Genomic DNA, 19176 nt, shown 5'->3' with positions numbered 1-19176 from the left:
CAGGACAACTAGATGAGCCCCAGAGACAGATCCCCAGTGAAGACCTTGTCTCCTAGACGGCCACCGGGACAAGACCACAGGAACCAGATGATTCCTCTGCACAATGTGACTTTGCTAGCCTGAAATTGAACTGCTGGTTTTGTCTGGTCAGAGGAGAACTGGCCCCCGACTGAGCCTGGTTTCTCCCAAGTTTTTTTCTCCATTCTGTCACCGATGGAGTTTTGGTTCCTTGCCGCTGTCGCCTCTGGCTTGCTTAGTTGGGTACACTTCATTTCCAGCGATATCGTTGATTTGATTGCAAATGATTGCAAAGATACTATTTAGACTGAACTGAGCTGGATGATGACATCGCTGAATTCAATGATGAACTGCCTTTAACTGAAAAAGTAGTGTTTACTATTGTCATTCTGCATTATTGACACACTATTTTCCTAATTAATGCTGTTCAGTTGCTTTGACACAATCTGTATTGTTAAAAGCGCTATATAAATAAAGGTGACTTGACTTGACTTGTTTCAGTCAGATTGACCCAGCTATGGCAGAGATTCACATATAAAAGAAGAACAGTTGAGGAACAGTTCAAGTGCCTCTCCTCTCTCTCTTCAGACTAGCAGAGCAAAATGCTTTTCATGCCTGTCCATAAGGACACATGTCAATCACAACAGGAATATTTCTGGAGCAGTGCATTTCATGTGCACAATCCATCTGTTTCAGACACATCCGGCCTCAAATGCTCACAATAGAATTTTGTAAATATTTGATGGCGAGTCAATGACCTGTTTACAGTTGAACATGAACATCCTGGTGGTTTTTCTACAGCAGTATTTTCAGCTCTAAGGATTTACTGTTGGATATCAACAGTCTATGGATAAATGTGAAATATGAGGGCTCACATTTATTACTGTTTTTTTGTTTTGTTTGTTTTTTTTGCAAAAAAACTGACAATTTGTGCACATTATACCTGCTTTGGTCTTAATTACCAGTGCAATATAACAGCCCAACAGCTAGAAGGGAAAAAAAGAAACATTGACTATTTTGTGAGCTTTAATTAGAGGCTTCTAACTACATGACCAATAGGATTTTCTAATATTGTAGTTGATGTAGAGAGAACTATTTGAAAACAGAAAAAGTGCATTATGCTCTGCCCGGGCTGTCAGTACATTTTGGAACCAACACTCTTCTAACAATTAGCAGATTTTTCATCCAAAAAGCACAAATCATGGGAGCCTGTTCAGCAGAAGCATCTGTTACCTTAACAGCCCAGTTGCTTGTTGTTTTAAGAATAACAGCTTTTACAACTATGACTGCTCAGACAAAGCATGACAAGACTTTATCTGCAAACAAGTATAGTGGGCAAAAACTGAAGTGAATGATAGGGACCCTCGGTTACCAAGAAGGATTGTGTCCAAACAACACAGAACTAGGCTACTGCAGCAAAAGTGACAGCAAACCTCAATATTCACCTTGAAGACCTTGTTTTCTCAAAAACCGACCACAGAGAAATTCACAAATCCAACATACATGAAAGAACTGTAAATGCTAAAACTTTAATCACAGACACCAGTACTAAAATCAGAAAAAGATGAATTAATGATCATAAAACCTGGACAGTTGGGTCACCAAGATGAACTTCAACATCTGCCCTGGCAGCGCAGTCACCTGACTTGAATATTATCAAACCACTGTGGATAGTTTTGGAAAGAAGAGTGAGAAGTCAGTTCTTTTCTTCAACATCTCTGAAGTAGCATTTGTTCTGATAGACGACATTCCATAGAATGCTATTTAAAAGCTGTATGAATCTATTCTAAGAAGGTTGGAAGCTGTAATTTGGTTAAGTCTGATGTCACGTGTCACCATTTCTGGGTCCAAACGCTCCCTCAGATTCCAAAAGCAAACAACAGACGGTGCTAATATACACTCACAGTTTGCTGTAGCATTCCCGAAAAAGCAAGCTCTGTACTGAAAACTCAGTTGGACAGATAGTAATTAATCTTTTTTGAATCATTAAAAAATTGGTGTCCAGGATGCCATAAGCTTGGAGACAGTTGCATACACTGTGAATTTTTTTTAAAACTTAGCTTAACTTAAAGGTGTGATATAGGATGAATAGTGCTCATAAATTGCTACTGAGATAGTATTTTCACTTGAAACTAGAAGTGGCTTGGACCCATAAACAGTATTATTGGAACACTGATCCCAGCGGGCACATGATGTCAATTGATATCAATTTGACGTCAAATATTAGTCAAGACTTGATCAAGATGCTGTATAACATCATTTTAAGGTTAGTTTGGACAGCAATTTCTTGGGTGAAAGTATGATGTTAACTATTACTCTGAAATTGGCTTAATGTATATGCAGGCTAATGTGTTTGACATTCAGTTTACATCAAATCAATGTCATAGTTTAGACATCAAATTGATGTCATATGGACATCACATTGACATCAGTGATTTGTGTTTGATTGATATTTATTGCATAATATGAATTCTTTGTCAGCCTGATTAAGTTTAAATAGCATTTTTTTCTTAACTGGGGCCTCGGACAGCATCGATTTGCCACATCTCCTTTTGAAATGTGTCCCAGTTGGCAAATTATGTTCAAAAGATCTGAAATTAACATCAAACATTGACGTCAAAAAACAGCTCAAATATCCAAATCAAACTGATGTCAGAAAATTGATGTCCATTTCACATCCACACACGAGTCCTTTCTAATGCCCATTCAGTGACAAAGCTTTCTCTGCTGTTTAACACCACACCTGTAGATGGCGCTATGCTAGTAGTGACGGTCTGCTTCAAAAGCATTGACAATCCTAAAACGAACCGTGACCTTGGCTGTGTTCGAAATGCCATACTATCATGCTACTCTTACTATTTCTGCAGTATCCAGTATGTATGCTGTGCATAGTATGCAACCTTTCTGTATGCATGGAATAAACGGATGACCTACTATATTTGCCAGAATCTGCTAAATATAACTCAAGTACACTGAAATCAGTACAGAAGCTGTGTTTGGAATGGCATACTACCATACAACTCGTACTATATTGCAGTATGCTGTGTGTATACTGTGAATAGTATGTGAATTTTCTGTATGCATGGAATGCCCGGATTACCTGCTACATCTGCTGAAATCTGATGTCAAGTCAAGTCACCTTTATTTATATAGCGCTTTTAACAATACAGATTGTGTCAAAGCAACTGTACAGCATTAATTAGGAAAATAGTGTGTCAATAATGCAAAATGACAATAGTAAACACTCAATTTTTCAGTTAAAGGCAGTTCATCATTGAATTCAGTGATGTCATCATCCAGCTCAGTTCAGTTTAAATAGTATCTGTGCAATCATTTGCAATCAAGTCAATGATATCGCTGGAAATGAAGTGTCCCCAACTAAGCAAGCCAGAGGCGACAGCGGCAAGGAACCAAAACTCCATCGGTGACAGAATGGAGAAAAAACCTTGGGAGAAACCAGGCTCAGTCGGGGGGCCAGTTCTCCTCTGGCCAGACAAAACCAGCAGTTCAGTTTCAGGCTGCAGCAAAGTCACATTGTGCAGAGGACTCAACTGGTTCCTGTATACTGATGCACTCAGATGCATACTGACGCTGCATGGGATACTGTTTCCCAGAACGCAACGCGCTCCACTTGACGTTTCATCTTCAAATGCGTGAGTGAACTGGAGGCGGCAAATAGTAATAATTATAAATGTAAGACTTGTATATGTAAGTTATGTATATACATATACATGTAAACTACAAACTATCGCTGTTTATCTAAAAACAATATCGTTAGTAGGACATAAATTGCACTTTAATCTTTGCGGCACGTTTCTGAAGTGAAATGACCTTTATCTCTATAGCACTTTATACAGTACAGATTGTTTCAAAGATATTAAATAATAATAATATTGCAGTAATATAATATATAAATAAAATATATAAATAAAAATAATATTTCAGTTATGCAAACAGAATTCAATTCCCCTGTCAAGCAGAAAGAAACGGAGTGTATTTACTCCAAGGACAAATAGACCAATTTGTTGGCAGAGGCTATTTACATTAACTCCGCCCACCAATGCCTGGCTGCGATAAACTGCACTGCAAAAGACACGTGTATTTCTGTAGTATCAGTGGTGCCGTGAGCAGTTTGCTTTTGACGCGATTGACCCTTTTGTCAAACTCGTGCTTCTCCTTTTCCCATCACATGTAAAAGGATTATTTTCAGTAAAAATTACGTTAACATTTGAAAAGTGGAAATAAAACGCCTCATTAATAATACAGTGTTATGTATGCTTAGCTGTAGGTAGGTTTTTGTCCCAATAAAGTGGCATTCATCAAATAAAATTTATATATATGATAATTTACACTCAATATGTTATTGCATACTGTTCTATAATGTACTACAGTACTGAAGTATAAATATCTGCCATCTAACTACTATTTACACAACCTATTGCTTAAGAAAATACTGCTATTTTAGTGTAAACAGAATTTATCATTATTTGTACTTAGTTTAACTAGAATATATAACTTTTTCCATTTAATGTAACAGCCAAAAATATCATTGTTCAATTAAAGACAGCTCAGTGTTGATTCAGTTTTGTCCAATATGTAAAGTTCATCAATTATGAAATGAGTTCAATTGGGCAATATAGCATTGTTTACTAGTATGAACCCTTATTAACAAGCCTATTTAAAAAGAATGGTTTGCACATTTGTTTCTAAGGTAACAACCTTGACAGCTGTGCTGAATTAATGTTCAGTGTTTGTCAAGTGACAACACTTAAGCATACTACTCTGAAACATTTGTTGGTTATTGTATACTGTTTCACACACTATTCTTAAAAAAATAGTAGGCAGTATGCACTGTGTACTGGGCAGTAAGCAAGTATGCCATTTCGAACACAGCCCTTGTGTCCAGCTCACGTTGTGTCACTCTCAGGTCATGTCATGTCATGTAAAACAAGTTATCTTGGGTAACTTTTAACACTAAAGGCCCCGATATACTTCAAACGAAATTCTTTTTCGTTCTTCGTTTGAGGGCAAAAAGAAGTTCGAAAAGGCTAAGCGATGGTATACTGTTTTTTCGAACATTCCGACACCGAGGCAGGGTTGTAAACGTGTCACGCCGCCCGCGTGTACCCCCTAAACACAACAATCTTTGACTCTGCCCTGCTATTTGATAAGCAGGTAAATGCAGTTATCAAATCGTGTTTTTTCCAGCTGAGACTACTGGCCTAAGTTAAAAGTTTTTTAACTTTTGCTGAATTCGAGAAAGTAATCCATGCATTTATATCTTCTCGATGGCGACTGTGAGAGAAGAACAATTTCGTAAACATCTGGCAGTAGCATTGATCTATTCAATGGCAAAGAAAAAGAAAAAGAACAAGAACAAGCGACGTAGATGGTATGTGCGTCCACTTAACGAAAACAGAAAGAATGATGACGAATTTGCCCTTTTTATTCAGCAAATGCGAAGCACAGATGAGGAAGTGCAGGTAGAAATGTAGAAATCGCACGTCAAAGAAGGCGGAGTTCCAGAACACACCCACCGACTGCGTAATCGCCACGGACCAATGGTAGCTCAAAGGTGTTTAGGAGGCAAAACAAACTCCCCCAAAAAGTTAGCTTTGGTGAGCTGTTTCGAACTCAAAACGAACTTCGTTTCGGCCTGATTTTGTTCGAAATGACGTCATTTCAGTTCGTTCTTCGATTCCGTTTAAAGTATATCGGGGCCTTTACAAGAATGTGTTTCAATAAAATATGACTTTGTGCTGCTATGACTATTTCTGGTATAGTTTTTATGCACGGCTGTACCACGTGGTAGAAAACAACGCTTTGATTACATTTACCACTGTAGCACGCATGCAACACTAGGGCTGGGTAAAAAATATAGATATCTCGATATTAATCGATTCTGATCAATCAGTCTTGGGTAGAACATTTAAAAAATATATTATTTATTAATGTAGCAAACAATTTCAGCACATTTCCAGAGCTATAACTACAAAAAAAAAAAAGGGGGTTACACTTTATTTTGATAGTCCACTTTAGACATTCTATTAACAGTAAGTAACTTTGCAACTACATGTCAACTAGCAGTTAGTCGAGTATTAGTAGACTGTCTGCTTAACACTTAAGACTATCTTCTAACACTTTCTTTGTCAACTTATTCTACTAACCCTAAACCTACCCTAACAGTCTACTCTGAGAGTTAGTAGACATGTAGTTGCAAATTAATGAGAATTAGTTGACATGTAGTTGACATGTAGTTACTAAGTTACTTATAGTTAATAGAATGTCTAAAGTGGACTATCGAAATAAAGTGTAACCAATATTATTTAAAAAAGTTCATTAAGTGTAATTTTAACAAATCAGTCAATTTTAACCTTCAATATTATAGTAATGTAGTACCAACTGACTCTCATATATATTTTACAGCATTAGTTGAGATTTTTTTTCCTTGAGAAAATTTGGCATGTACTGTACCTGATATATATCCAAAATAATCGAATCGAATCGAATCGAATCGTTAATCAAATCGAATCGCAAGCTTGTGAATGAGAATGAGAAAATTTGTGTCAAAACCCAGCCCTATGCAACACTGTTTGAAATGTGCGTGACACACAACTGCTTGTTTGTGTGTGAGGTTAATCCATTGCACACGGCTATTTCACTTGGTAGTTGTACTCCATTTTGCAGTTAAAACTTGTTTCCCGGCTACACTGTCCATATAGAGCCCTATTATTTCTGGGATGCGGACAACATGGAAGGAAGTCAAGGAACCGCAGAGTCCAGGCATAAAACCACAATTCACTAATGCAGAATGTCACGGAATTTGTCCAATTTTGAATGAAACAATCAGGAAGTAGCGCTGCACAGCTAATCAAATTCAGATTGTGATATGGACTAACGACAGTAATTATTCATCTGTTGTTCTGTGATCTTTGTTCACAATCAGAATAGGTGCATTTCTTTTTGAATTTACATTTGTATTATTGATTTCAAGTTTGTTGAATAAAATTTTCTTTCATTGCATTGATTTTGTGTCATTATTTTGGTGGTCGAAAGAACATGTGTGGATGTCAAATGGATGTAAAGTTTCTGACATCAGTTTGATTTGCATTTTTGACTTGTTTTTTGACGCCAATGCTTGATGTCAATTTGATGTCTTTTCAACATCAAGGTACCCGCTGGGATGCGTCATGTCTTAAGCGGATAAAGGTGGCAAAACACCTTAATAAGAAATATTTTCCAGATGTTCACATTATTTTGCCCCTGTATGTTTACATTATATAATTTTTAAGATGATTAGTTAATATATTTTCAAACAAATCTTGATTCAAATATTCATATATTTAGATATGCATATTTAACAGCTAAATTATTTATTAAAGAAAGTCTTATAACAATATCTTATTGAAAAATAAGACAGACTTCTGATGAACAATTCAAACAGAGAGATTTACATCATAAGCACAGGAAGGAAGAAAACTTGGCTAATGGAAACTTCAAAAGGGAAATTAAGAAGAGATACAAACAAAATGTCCTTCATCATTTCTGTGGTATCTGCATGATAGCTTTATGAGACGGCGAAGAAAATATCCCTGTTATTATCAGAATAAAGTCTTGATTTCCTGACTGAAAGCCAAATGTATACATTTGAATGCATTTTTTGTTGCAATGTATATAGACCAAGGCCTGTATCATGTTTCTTGGCATGCACCTATTAAACCTCACTGATACAAAATCAAAGCTAAATGATGCAGAAAAAGCAAGCATTTTGCTAAACATGTCAAGTTCTGTCTTACTTGTGGTTTAAATATGATCTATCGCCACATGGTCTGCTCACTTTGAACTAGAAAGATTGAGTTGCCTACACGCTGACTTGAAAAGATTTATGATAAACATTAAGCAGCTCACAGTGCGAGCGGTCACTTCTCATCCACAGCGTCTCTCATTTACTCTCCCCAGATGTGATGATGACACGAAAGAAAAAAAAAGATCCAAACTATCAGTACTGTGCTCAATGGACCTGGGTTTAACTCTCCACTGCACACAGCAAAAACATTTGAAGGATGTTTGTCTTGTGCAAGTGTATTTTCTGCCAAAACACAGCCCATAGACACAGCTGGATGGCACCAAGGAATGAGCCGAATCAGAGACACTTGGAAGGTATCTGATAGCTGACTTACATGGGGCTTAGAGATATTAGGGCAGCATAACCCGAAGATTCAATGCTAAATTGGCATGATACGGTGATGGGAGTTCTGTGTGCAAGATCTTTTCCATGGATAACCTGTCAGCATGATATATGACTAGAGTAATACATAAGCAGTTAGCAGGGGGTTAACCCCTAGGCAGAGACAGATGAAAGCACATACTGAATTGCTTGTTTGTAATTTAAAGCACGCTGCAATAGATACTGGATGTATGCAGTGTTTAGACGGCTCCTTACTGCTCTTTTTTGCTACAAAACACAACTGGAGGCAAAATAAATTCCTGTATTAAAATTGCACCAAATTCTTCACAGTGGCCTGATCATGTCAACCAAGATGGAATTTTAGACCATGGAAGTCAGGATGTAATAGTTCTGCTGTTCTGAGCTAGTTGAAAGAGAGCATTGTAGGAGTTACGGTATTCCCTGAGCTAATGGGAATGATTGGGATGAGCAGGGTGGTCAAACTGTCATACAACAACTGACTAATTGATTAATGCAGCTGACTATGTATTTTTTAATTAATATTTATTAACTGAAAAAAATTTTAAAAACCAGCTTATTACACGGCTCTGTGGAATACTTGATTCTGATTGGTCAGTTCCGAGGTATGTTATCCCTCGATAACAACCGGTAAAAGCTGATAACACAGGCTCATCCGGGTAACTGAAGTAGGCGTATACTCTTGCTAGGAACAGTTTTTCTTGGTGGAAGCCTTGCATTTGGTTAAAGTACCGAATCGATAAGCAGTATCGGTAAGAGTAATAATACCATTAAAACCTTAACGATACCCATCCCTACCGGCCAGTGATCGGAATTGGCCGATTTTTCGCATGACCGACCCGTATCGGTGACCGGCCATTTGAAATTTTGCAATGTAAATGCATTTATGGCACCTCAGCTTCATCAAACTGTCTGTGTAAATGCATCTAATGCCACTTCAGATGCAGCTTCTGTTTCCTCAGCAGTGGAAAGATACAGTTTGTTAATACTAATTTCATTTCAATGGTAACAACTCTACAGTTTCTTATTATTCTAACTGAATTAGTTGAAACAAAGTAAGAATTTGATGTGAAAGATGACACATTTAATAAGGCTAGGGGGGGAAAAAATGACCATTTATAAACATAGTGGGAAATGACACTTAGAAAGAAAATCGGAATCGACAGAAATCGGTATCGGCAGGTCACACTTCCAAAAAATCGGCCAAGAAAATTGCAATCGGTGCATCTCTAGGAGCAAACTAGGGAACTAATGCAGGGGAACAGAAATACAGAGAAAACTAAACTAAAATGGAAAAGAACAGAACAGAACATAAACGTGACAGTGAGTTTACCAAGTAAGTTTACCACAGTGTTTCAGAAAAGCCATAGGCTATATATTTAGAGCTGGTTATGTGAAGCAAACATTAAAATGTATTAATTTACAAATCATGCACTATGATAAAAGAGTTTTGAGGTCAAAATATAGCATTGTACAAGGAACTGTGCACATCCCGTGAAAGTGAGTTTCAGATGAAGTTTCAGTATTTCTCTGGGGTCATTGATTTAACTCAATGATCAGATTTAACAGTTCATACAAAAATTTTAATTCTGTCATAATTCATTCAGATTTTAATTAGAGAAAAAAGGTTACAGTAATACAGATTAACTGGAATGCCAAAGCCAAAAAGAAAATGTAAAAAATAATTACAGAAATTACACTAATAGTGCTGTTACATCTGAGTAGATCTGAGCACAGCAAATCTAATGGAGTCGCATGCAAGATTACATAGGTTTTGTTTTTCTCTCTCACTGCTGTCAACTGAAAAGCACAGTTGTACACTAGATATAGATATGTGGTTTGCAGAATCTGTTTCCTGAGTAAAGTAAGACCTCAGTGCATCCATTAGTGACAAACCGGTATAATTTTGAAAAATACCGTGATATAAATTTTTGGTCATACCGCCCAGCACTACAGTTAAGCAACTCTGATTGTGAGCTGCTGGGTATTTTGGGCAGTAGTATGCCTGTGGAAAACAGATAAATCGTGCAATCAAGAACAGTAATTTTGGCACATTGGAGCATGCATGCTGGATTGTTATTCACTGTGGGACATATAACAGTGAGAAATAAAGCCTTCAAAAGGTAGTCTCGTGGCAAAAGTCTTTTCCCTTTTTTCTGAGGACGGAAACATGGAGCCTTTGATAGGCAAATCCATTTTTTGTCCTATCCTGTAAATTTCCTGTTTTCCTGCTTGGCTTTTCATTTCACAATTTCCTTTAGTGAAACATAACAGTGAAATATTAATTTGTTCTATCTATCTATCTATCTATCTATCTCTTATCAACGGGGTCAGATCACATCATCCCAGTCAGACAGTGGGGCACAGGACCTGAAATAGCCGTATGTCCGGCCTACAACTGGAGGGCAGCTAGGCCACGGAACAGACCTCCTCCCTGGACTGAGGAGTCAGCATCCCATTGCTCCCCATGGAGGACATCGGTCAAGCCCCGGGAGGGGATGTGCATGCACATTAAAACATGAGTGAAGGAGAAAAGCTGGATGCAGTTCCTCTATCCTCTAGAGCCAAGGCCAGGGACACGCTTTGATTCCACTGTCACCCGTCGGGAGAGGATGAGATCCAAAAATGTGACTGTATGTCCTTTCATGCATGTCTATCTGCCTACTTGTGGCCTTCCTATTTCCTGGCTGGGATTTGGGGTGAGGTCAGGATGTTGTGGGAGGGGAGACATCTGTGTGGGTTTCCTACATGTCGCTTTCTCATCCCTTACTAGTATTTGCTGTACCTGTGGAGGCTGCCAACAGGACACTGTCTTCTTTCCACTGCATCGTCGTGTTTTCTGTCATCACTGTCATTCAGAAATTATTTTCTCCATTTAGATCTATGGGAAGAGCTGTTTCTACCAATACTAAAACAGTAGGAGTCCTTGGTATGAATCAAAGCTCAGCTGAAAGCACAATCAAATAAGCCAAGATCTTTAGAGTTGTCACAGATTCCATGTGGGTCAGATCATTAGCTAATTGCAGCTATTATAAATCTGTCGATGCAATGATGCACATAGAAATGGGTATCAAGAGATTATGCATGTAAATATGGAATCGGTCAGTGGAGGCCAAGGAAAGGCTGGCAGACCTCTTTCCCATGAACCCTCACTGACCTCCAATGGCAGACCATGCCATATCGCTGACCAGAGAAACCTAACACTTGTTACACCTCATAGTTCACCATGAAATATTCCGTGGCCGTGGAGCTCACACCAATTATGGTGACTCTGTGCTTAAACCAATAAGCTTCAGAATTTCCTCCACTGAGGAAGGGTCTCAATTTAAAGTGAAAACACAGTATATAACCTGATGACAAGCCCTTTAAACACAAACCAGGAAACAGACTGAAAGTCTATCAGAGAGTTCTGCTTGTATAGTAAGTGATGTATAACAGAAGTGATTGCATGAAAAAAATAACGTAAAAGAGAAAATAATCTCTGCAGCTCCTAAACATGAAAAATATATATTTTAAATAATAGCAAAAGTGATGCTACATTTTTTTTTTTCACTTCTCCCGTAGGCAGGAAGATCGGCATATTGTGAAACGCCAACCTTCATAAACAGTAAGACACATTGTTAAAAGTCTTGACACATAAAAATGTTTAAATTCTCTTCAGAGTTTTGAAATATGGTTTTACAATTACACCTTTAAAAAAGCCGTACAGTCACATTTCATATTATGTCACATCATATTATTATATCTGACAGATATTTAGAGTTTAGTGGAATCTCTAGACAGTAATTAGCTTCCATTATATGAAACACTACAGATACTGTCCTGAAGTCAGTGTTGCGGCCAACAAATTTATTATGCTGTTACATAATAAACCCGTATGTGACACATACTGTACATCCTAATTCAAATGACAAATCTTCAAATGTAGCTGATTGATAATAGGCTATATCAATTTTGTTCTTGAAGTCAACAAAACTTAGGTTACAAAGCTATGCTGCTTAAAAGGATTTTAGCACCGACACAGCACTTGTTATGACAAAGCAGTCAAACACAGGGTCACCAAGCTGCCATATGGTTTTCATTTGTGCAATGTTTAAATGCAGATATCTATAAGTGGGGATCTTATAGCTGTAGAGAAACTCATCCTTCTGCCAAAGTCTTCAACCAAGGTGCTGCTATTTGATGTGTAACCAGCCAACATGCTGGAGGAATGAGTTTTCCCACCTTCCCGATCTCACTACATGACACCTGCACTCACTGAGGCTCTTATCTCTTTATTGGGGGATTTACAGCAAAGTGAACTTCTCATTGTACCACCACCATGAAACACAGATTTTTGGGACCTGTGCAGACAATAGCTAGTTTTTGTTGTCTCAAACAGCTCACTGTTATGATTGGCTGTTACCTTACCCCCTGACAGGAGGGTCTGGTTTCAGAGGTGTTCTGTTGGAATAAAACTGTGTACATAAGAAATACCACAGCAAAAAAATAATAATATGCAGGATATCGATAACCAGGAAATGCCAATGAAGATTAAAGTCAAAATAAAAACATGATCTTGTATCTGCAAGAAGGCACAAAAGAAAGAAAGCAATCATTCAAAAATAATAGTTTAAAAAACATATCTGAAGTTCCTTTAAAAGGGGTCATATGATGCTATTTTAAAGATCATTATTTTGTGTATTTGGTGTAACAGAATATGTTGACATGCTTTAATTTTCAAAAAACACATTATTTTTCAAATACTGTACATTATTGTAGGTCCTCTATGCCCCGCCTCTCTCAAACACGTCGTTTTCAACAAAGCCCCCTCCTTTGACAAGCACAGTCTGTGCACTTTTCCAATTTTGTTAAAAAATATTTATATCCAAACTTTTGTATAACCCCAAAAATTGTGTTTTTTGGTTACTCTTTGAATTTAGACCCTTCTCACTGTAAATTTATTATTAATCTATTGCTATATCTTGCTAAATTTTACATTCATTTATGTAATTTTTCAAAGAAAACTCCCTACTTTTTTATTTTCAGGAAAGATTCTGATGTGTATGTAAACTCTTTTAGAAACTCTAATAATTCTATTGCATGTAAGACGTAACACTCCAAAGAGAAAGAAAAATTGAAATCGCATCATATGACCCCTTTAAAGCCGTCTTCTACCAACACTGCAGCCTGTGTAGCTCTAAACTGGAATTGCAACTGGATCTCATCAAGACCAATTAACAACATCCATTGAAAGACAAGGCTCCCTCTAGTGATATATATATCATACACTTTCGACAATGAAAAATGTAATCAAAACTGCAGACATTGCAACAATTGCCCATGTGAATAAGAGAATCAATGCATTCAAATTGTAATGAAATATACATAACCTAACTAATTACCAGTTATGGTCAATTCAGAAAGAAAGACTGTGATTGCACTAAAGCAACGAAAATATCATAACCATAAAAAAAAAATCATATTTGATTGAATGAATCGTCAATGCATGATTTTTGTAATTTGTGTAAATTTGTATTTGTGTGATTTGCTTATAATTAGCATTAATAAGAGTTTTGTACAAAAATCTAAAGATAATGAACAATAATCAGGAAAGAGCTGATGTACATACAGTACGTTAACAAGAAACACCTAGACAAACTTGTATGCAAACTTTCAGACAGTTTACACTGATTAGAACGCGACAAAATTTAAACGGTCACTCTATAACGAACTTTTCGCGCGCAATCAGTTTTGACAGCTTCGTTAATCATAATGTGAAAGTTCTACATTTCCTGCGTTTTTATAAACACGAGCGTTCACATTTTGCCGCGTTCTATTAAAACGGCAGATTTCGAAGTGTTTACGAAAATGCGTTCTCACCTGAGAAGACGGGAATCCCAATCCAAATCCGACAGAAAAACGTAAAATCTCTCTTCATTTCCAGGTTTCCAGTCCTCCGGGGTTTTAGATATTCTAGCAAACCCGCGTGTTTTCTGATGTAATTTAATAAAGTAATTTAATAAAGCGAGCAGAAGCACCTCAGATTCAGGTGAAACCCAAAGAAGCGTCTCTGAAAGAGGATGTGCCACAGGACGACGGGAATAAAACGCTCTTTTTCCTGTTGAAATGAGAATCCTGAAGTTCTGAATGGATTTACAATCATTTCCTTTTCCTCTGACTCACTCATCTGCCGCCTTTCGTTCACAAACGCCCGTGTCCTCCTTAGTGATACTATTACTCTCCTACATAAAGTGTCTGGAACCTGTGCTTTAAAGTTTAAACTGACAATGCATTTGCACACAGCACATATGGACCAGCAGTACATTTGTGTCCTCGATAGTGGACATATGTTTTGTGTTAATATCACCGACAGCATAAATGCCACTGTCCTAGGTCTTAAAATACTGGATTTTTTGTTTTTGTTTTGTGACACCAGTTGGTTGAGGGTGTCTAAATATAAATGGTTGGTCTCATGAGTATATCTGCAGTGATCTGAAAAGGTAACATCTCAAATGTGAATTGCCCCTAGGCTCAGTTGTGATATTAAGTCATTTGTCAGACATCCAGACCATGATGACAAAGCTGTTATTATCATGATAAATGGAACATTGTCCAAAAGGACTTCACATCCCATCTGACTATTTAAACCTACTCAGATCATTTCCACTTCAAGGCATTGCACAGTGTCATAATGCATCGCCTGGATTGTTTTAAATTACTTTTTAAAACATTACAGCTTTTTGAAATGTAAGGCACCATCTGAAACAATAACTAAATGAAGCAGCAGGCATGTGGTAAAACATAACCAGGGACGGGCAGCAATCAGACCTACAACATGGACTAAAATTCCAGAAAGTGAGAAATGCAGTTAGTATTTGTGTGCATATGGCAAGCCATTTTAACATTTAATTCTTAAAATTTACTATTTTCATGCCACTAGTGCTTATTTTTAGACACTAGTATCTATAGTACTTATTCATGTGCTACTAGTGCTTACTCTTTAGGTTGGCCTACTAGTACTTTTTTTAAAGATACTGGTACTCATTAGATAATGGTACTTTTTCCAATAATGACCAGTATTTAATTTGACTTCACTTGTTAAGATAAATTAGAACAAGTACTTATTTTTTAATTACTAGTAACTTTTTAGACCAAAGATTTCCTGAACTTAATAGGTACTAGTACTTTTTAAATTTACATTTCTGCGCAGTATAATAATAATACTAATAATACATTGAATATTAGTTGAAAGATATTTTGAGTAGGACTACGTCATGGATAGAAGGACTCTTATTTTGGCATGCCTCGCATTCTCAGATGCAGATTAATATTCATTATGTTTTATTTTAAGGAATTATAAATACACTCCAAAAAGACACAGTCTCCTGTTGTCAGACTCTGTTCCATGTTTTGTGTGTGTCTTGCTCCCCATGTGCCTTCCCATGCCCATATTTGGTTTGTTTCCTGTTCCTGTCCTGATTTAGTTGATTTCTTCCCAGGTGTTTCCCATGTTTAATTTCCATTGATCCCAGGTGTGTCTCGTCAGCCCCTCCTCCTGTGTGTATAAAAAGTGTTCCCAGTCCCTAGTTCTCTGTCCGCTGTTGAAGGTCTTCGTGTGAACGTCTTCCTGTGTTCGTCTCCCTTGGTGCAAATAAAGTCTTGGTAAAGTATTCTCCAGCGTCTCCTCGTTCCTCGTGTGTGTGCACCGTGACACCTGTGGTGGATGTCCTGGGTATTATGGTTGTTTAACTGCCAAAAATCAAACAGGACAAGTAAAAAAAAAAACATAAATAAAAATAAATGCCATATTAACCATGTATCTTTCCTTGTGCTTCCATTTGTATGTTAGTTATCCATCCAATTAGCAAGATAAGCTAACATACAAATCCAGTTACTTACAAACAATTTCATTCAATATGTCAATATATTGTACCATGTGAACTCTGATTGGACAGTTGAAAGGTACTCATGTTTATGTAATGATCTGTTTGAAAGAAGATATATCCAAATATATTCTCACTAGTTCGTTATGAGGTTGAAGATATCTCCAAATGAATAGGTAGTTATTCTGTTTTTGATTTTGTCTATTAATTTCTGACTAGTAATTATTGCAATAGTGACTAGTATATTTTGAAATATTACTAGTAGGTATTCATTATATACTAGTACTTATTCATTAAATACTGTTACTTTTCATTAGATACTAGTACCTATTTAATAGATAGTAGTGATTCATTCGTGAATTTGTCATGTTGGTTTTACTATTTTGCAAGCTGTCTGAGCAGTACAACCAAACAAATTTCCCTATTTTAAAAACAAGGCCTTACAAGGAAGCAAAATATAAAATAAAAAAAGAATGGCAGATATTTAGGCCAAAGTGGGTGAAGATAAAAATCTTTGTCATTATTTTATCTTTGTTATTAAAAAATAAGAACAAAGATACACATTACAAATACACATAATATACAAATAAAACAAACAGTGCTTTATTTTTTCAGGTAGAGCAGGTGTATTTAGCAGTAGCATTCAAGAAATTGAATATAAAATATAAATATAAAAATAAAACACTATACACTTCACTGTATAAATTATACATTTATTCTTATTAAAGGGACAGTTCACCCAAAAATGAAAATGTGATGTTTATCTGCTTACACCCAGGGCATCCAAGACGTAGGTGACAAAGTGTCTTCAGCAGAACACAAACGAAGATTTTTAACTCAAACCGTTGCAGTCTGTCAGTCATATAATGGAAGTGAATGGGAATCACGGCTTTGAGAGTCAAAAAAACATACACAAACAAAACCAAATTAAACCCTGCGGCTCGTGACGATACATTGATGTGTAAAGACACGAAACGATCGGTCTGTGCAAGAAACTTTACAAGTATTTATATAGTTTTTTAACACACGAACAAATACAAATAATAGCAGACAGAGAACTAAGGAACAGACAGGGCTTATAAACACGTGGAATGCAATTAGGGAGAACAGAAACAGGTGTGGAGCTAATTAATCAAAAATCATGGAAACTAACTAGGCAGAGATAACGGAAACACAGAAAGCAAAAATAAAACCGACCATAAACGTGACACGGGTATCCAATAGGTACTACTATCTAATAATAGGTACTAGTTTCTAAAATAAGTACTAGTGTCCTAGTGAATAACTACTAGTATATAAAAATGTGTACTAGTCACAATTGAAATACATACTTATGAAAACTGAATAACTGATATCTGAATTACAGATCCTCATAGAAGTCAAGGCATTAGCAAGAATAAGCACTATCAGCTAATGAAAGAAACTAGTAATTGCTAGTTATAGCTGCCCATTTTGGCCAGGACACTCCTGTGAAAGGGGTTTTTAATCTCAGAGAGGTTTTCCTGGTTAAATAAAGGTTAAATAAAAAATAAAAAATAGTACTTAATGGAATCAATCTAAAAAATCTAAAAAAAAACAACAACAAAAAAAACAGGTACTAGTATGTTGTAAAGATTAAATGTTAAAATGGCTTGCCATAGTGTGCATGTGTGTTTTCCCAGGCATGCTTCATGTTTGATTTGGCTCTTGAAGCATTCATTAGTATGAATGTTATGAAGGGGTGGGGGATTCTCAAGTCATAATGTTACCTGGCACGTGTACAAACACTACGCCACTTGCTAATGAACTGACTGAGTTTTTAACAGCCATAAAATAAATAATCAAATGAAAGCATTCATGTCTGGCAGCTGGGTGTCTGGACTTGCTTAATCGGTCGAGCCTTATGCCTATAATTATACTTATATGAAAAATGTCATTTTATAACTATTGTATTCCATTATTGATCATCCCATCAGCAGAACACTCAACCCTGCATCACTCCAGAGGGATTGTTCTTGCAGTTTAAGTGTTGTAAAATGCTTTAGATGGGAAATTTTGCGAAATAGCAAATAAATAAGACTTAATTTAATTTTTGAATGCAGATTGTGTACTGGAACAGGTTGCAATTAGTAGTTATGACTCATTGGTTTTAACAGCGGTTGTTAGCTGGCGGGTTGCAATCCAAAAATAGATGGCAGGTCTGTTATGATTGTCTCACTGGCAGCAGGGAAGAAGTAAGATAGCAAAATCAACATGCTTTTCAACTTTTTTTTTTACTGACATTGAAATCTGTGTGTCCAATTAAACTCTAGTGTTTTGGCATGAATCCATCTGTCACTGTGTAGAAGCTAGACAAATTAGACAAATGCTAATGCTGAGCAGGCTGCTTAAAAACCATGAACAAGATGCATATAAAGTACAGTATATAAAATAATGATGCAGACTACATTAAAAATATAGGTTAAAGGTTTGGTATAGTGTTGGATTGCTACTTGATGTCCAATGAAAATCTGTATGCTGAAGCACAACCAGTTGACTGAACTTGACTAACTGGGGCCCAGGTCAGGAAGCAGACAGACTGGCTAAACCAACCGTCTGCTAGCCGCCTCACGTCACAGAAATCAGTTAATTCTCAGCACATAGAGACTCTTTCACCTAGATATCACACTATAGAGATTGTGTCTGTTCCCCGAACTAGAAAATACAAAAAACGTCCAAACCAAATTAAGAGTAACAATTTAATTGATCTTCAACAAATAAAAAACAGTTGGAATATGGATAAACAAATGATAAAGCATGGCTTATTGAATATCAGGTCCCTTTCTACGAAAGCACTTTTTGTAAATGATATGATCACTGATCATAAACTAGATGTGCTCTGTTTGACAGAAACCTGGCTAAAACCTGATGATTACATCATTTTAAATGAGTCTACCCCCCAAGATTACTGTTATAAACATGAGCCGCGTCCAAAAGGTAAAGGGGGAGGTGTTGCTTCAATTTATAACAATGTTTTCAGTATTTCTCAGAAGGCGGACTTCAAGTATAACTCGTTTGAAGTAATGGTGCTTCATATAACATTATCCAGAGAAACAAGTGTTAATGATA

The 19176-nt window shown here is 36.7% G+C and overlaps 1 protein-coding gene across 1 annotated transcript in view; it reads right to left on the bottom strand.

Moving 5' to 3' along the window:
- Window positions 1-14268, bottom strand: part of LOC107712307 (vascular endothelial growth factor receptor 3) — a 63952-nt gene extending 49684 nt beyond the window's left edge. Inside the window, exon 1 of the mRNA XM_016517524.1 lies at window positions 14087-14268. Within this exon, the coding sequence (XP_016373010.1) occupies window positions 14087-14144 (58 nt within the window). The 5' untranslated portion in view covers window positions 14145-14268. The remainder of the gene's footprint in view (window positions 1-14086) is intronic.
- Window positions 14269-19176: the final 4908 nt, after the last annotated feature.

The sequence above is a fragment of the Sinocyclocheilus rhinocerous genome, unplaced genomic scaffold, assembly GCF_001515625.1.
Source record: "Sinocyclocheilus rhinocerous isolate Xijiao unplaced genomic scaffold, SAMN03320098_v1.1 scaffold808, whole genome shotgun sequence".
In the NCBI taxonomy this organism is placed as follows: Eukaryota; Metazoa; Chordata; class Actinopteri; order Cypriniformes; family Cyprinidae; genus Sinocyclocheilus; species Sinocyclocheilus rhinocerous.
This window is presented reverse-complemented; position numbering and strand designations above follow the sequence as displayed.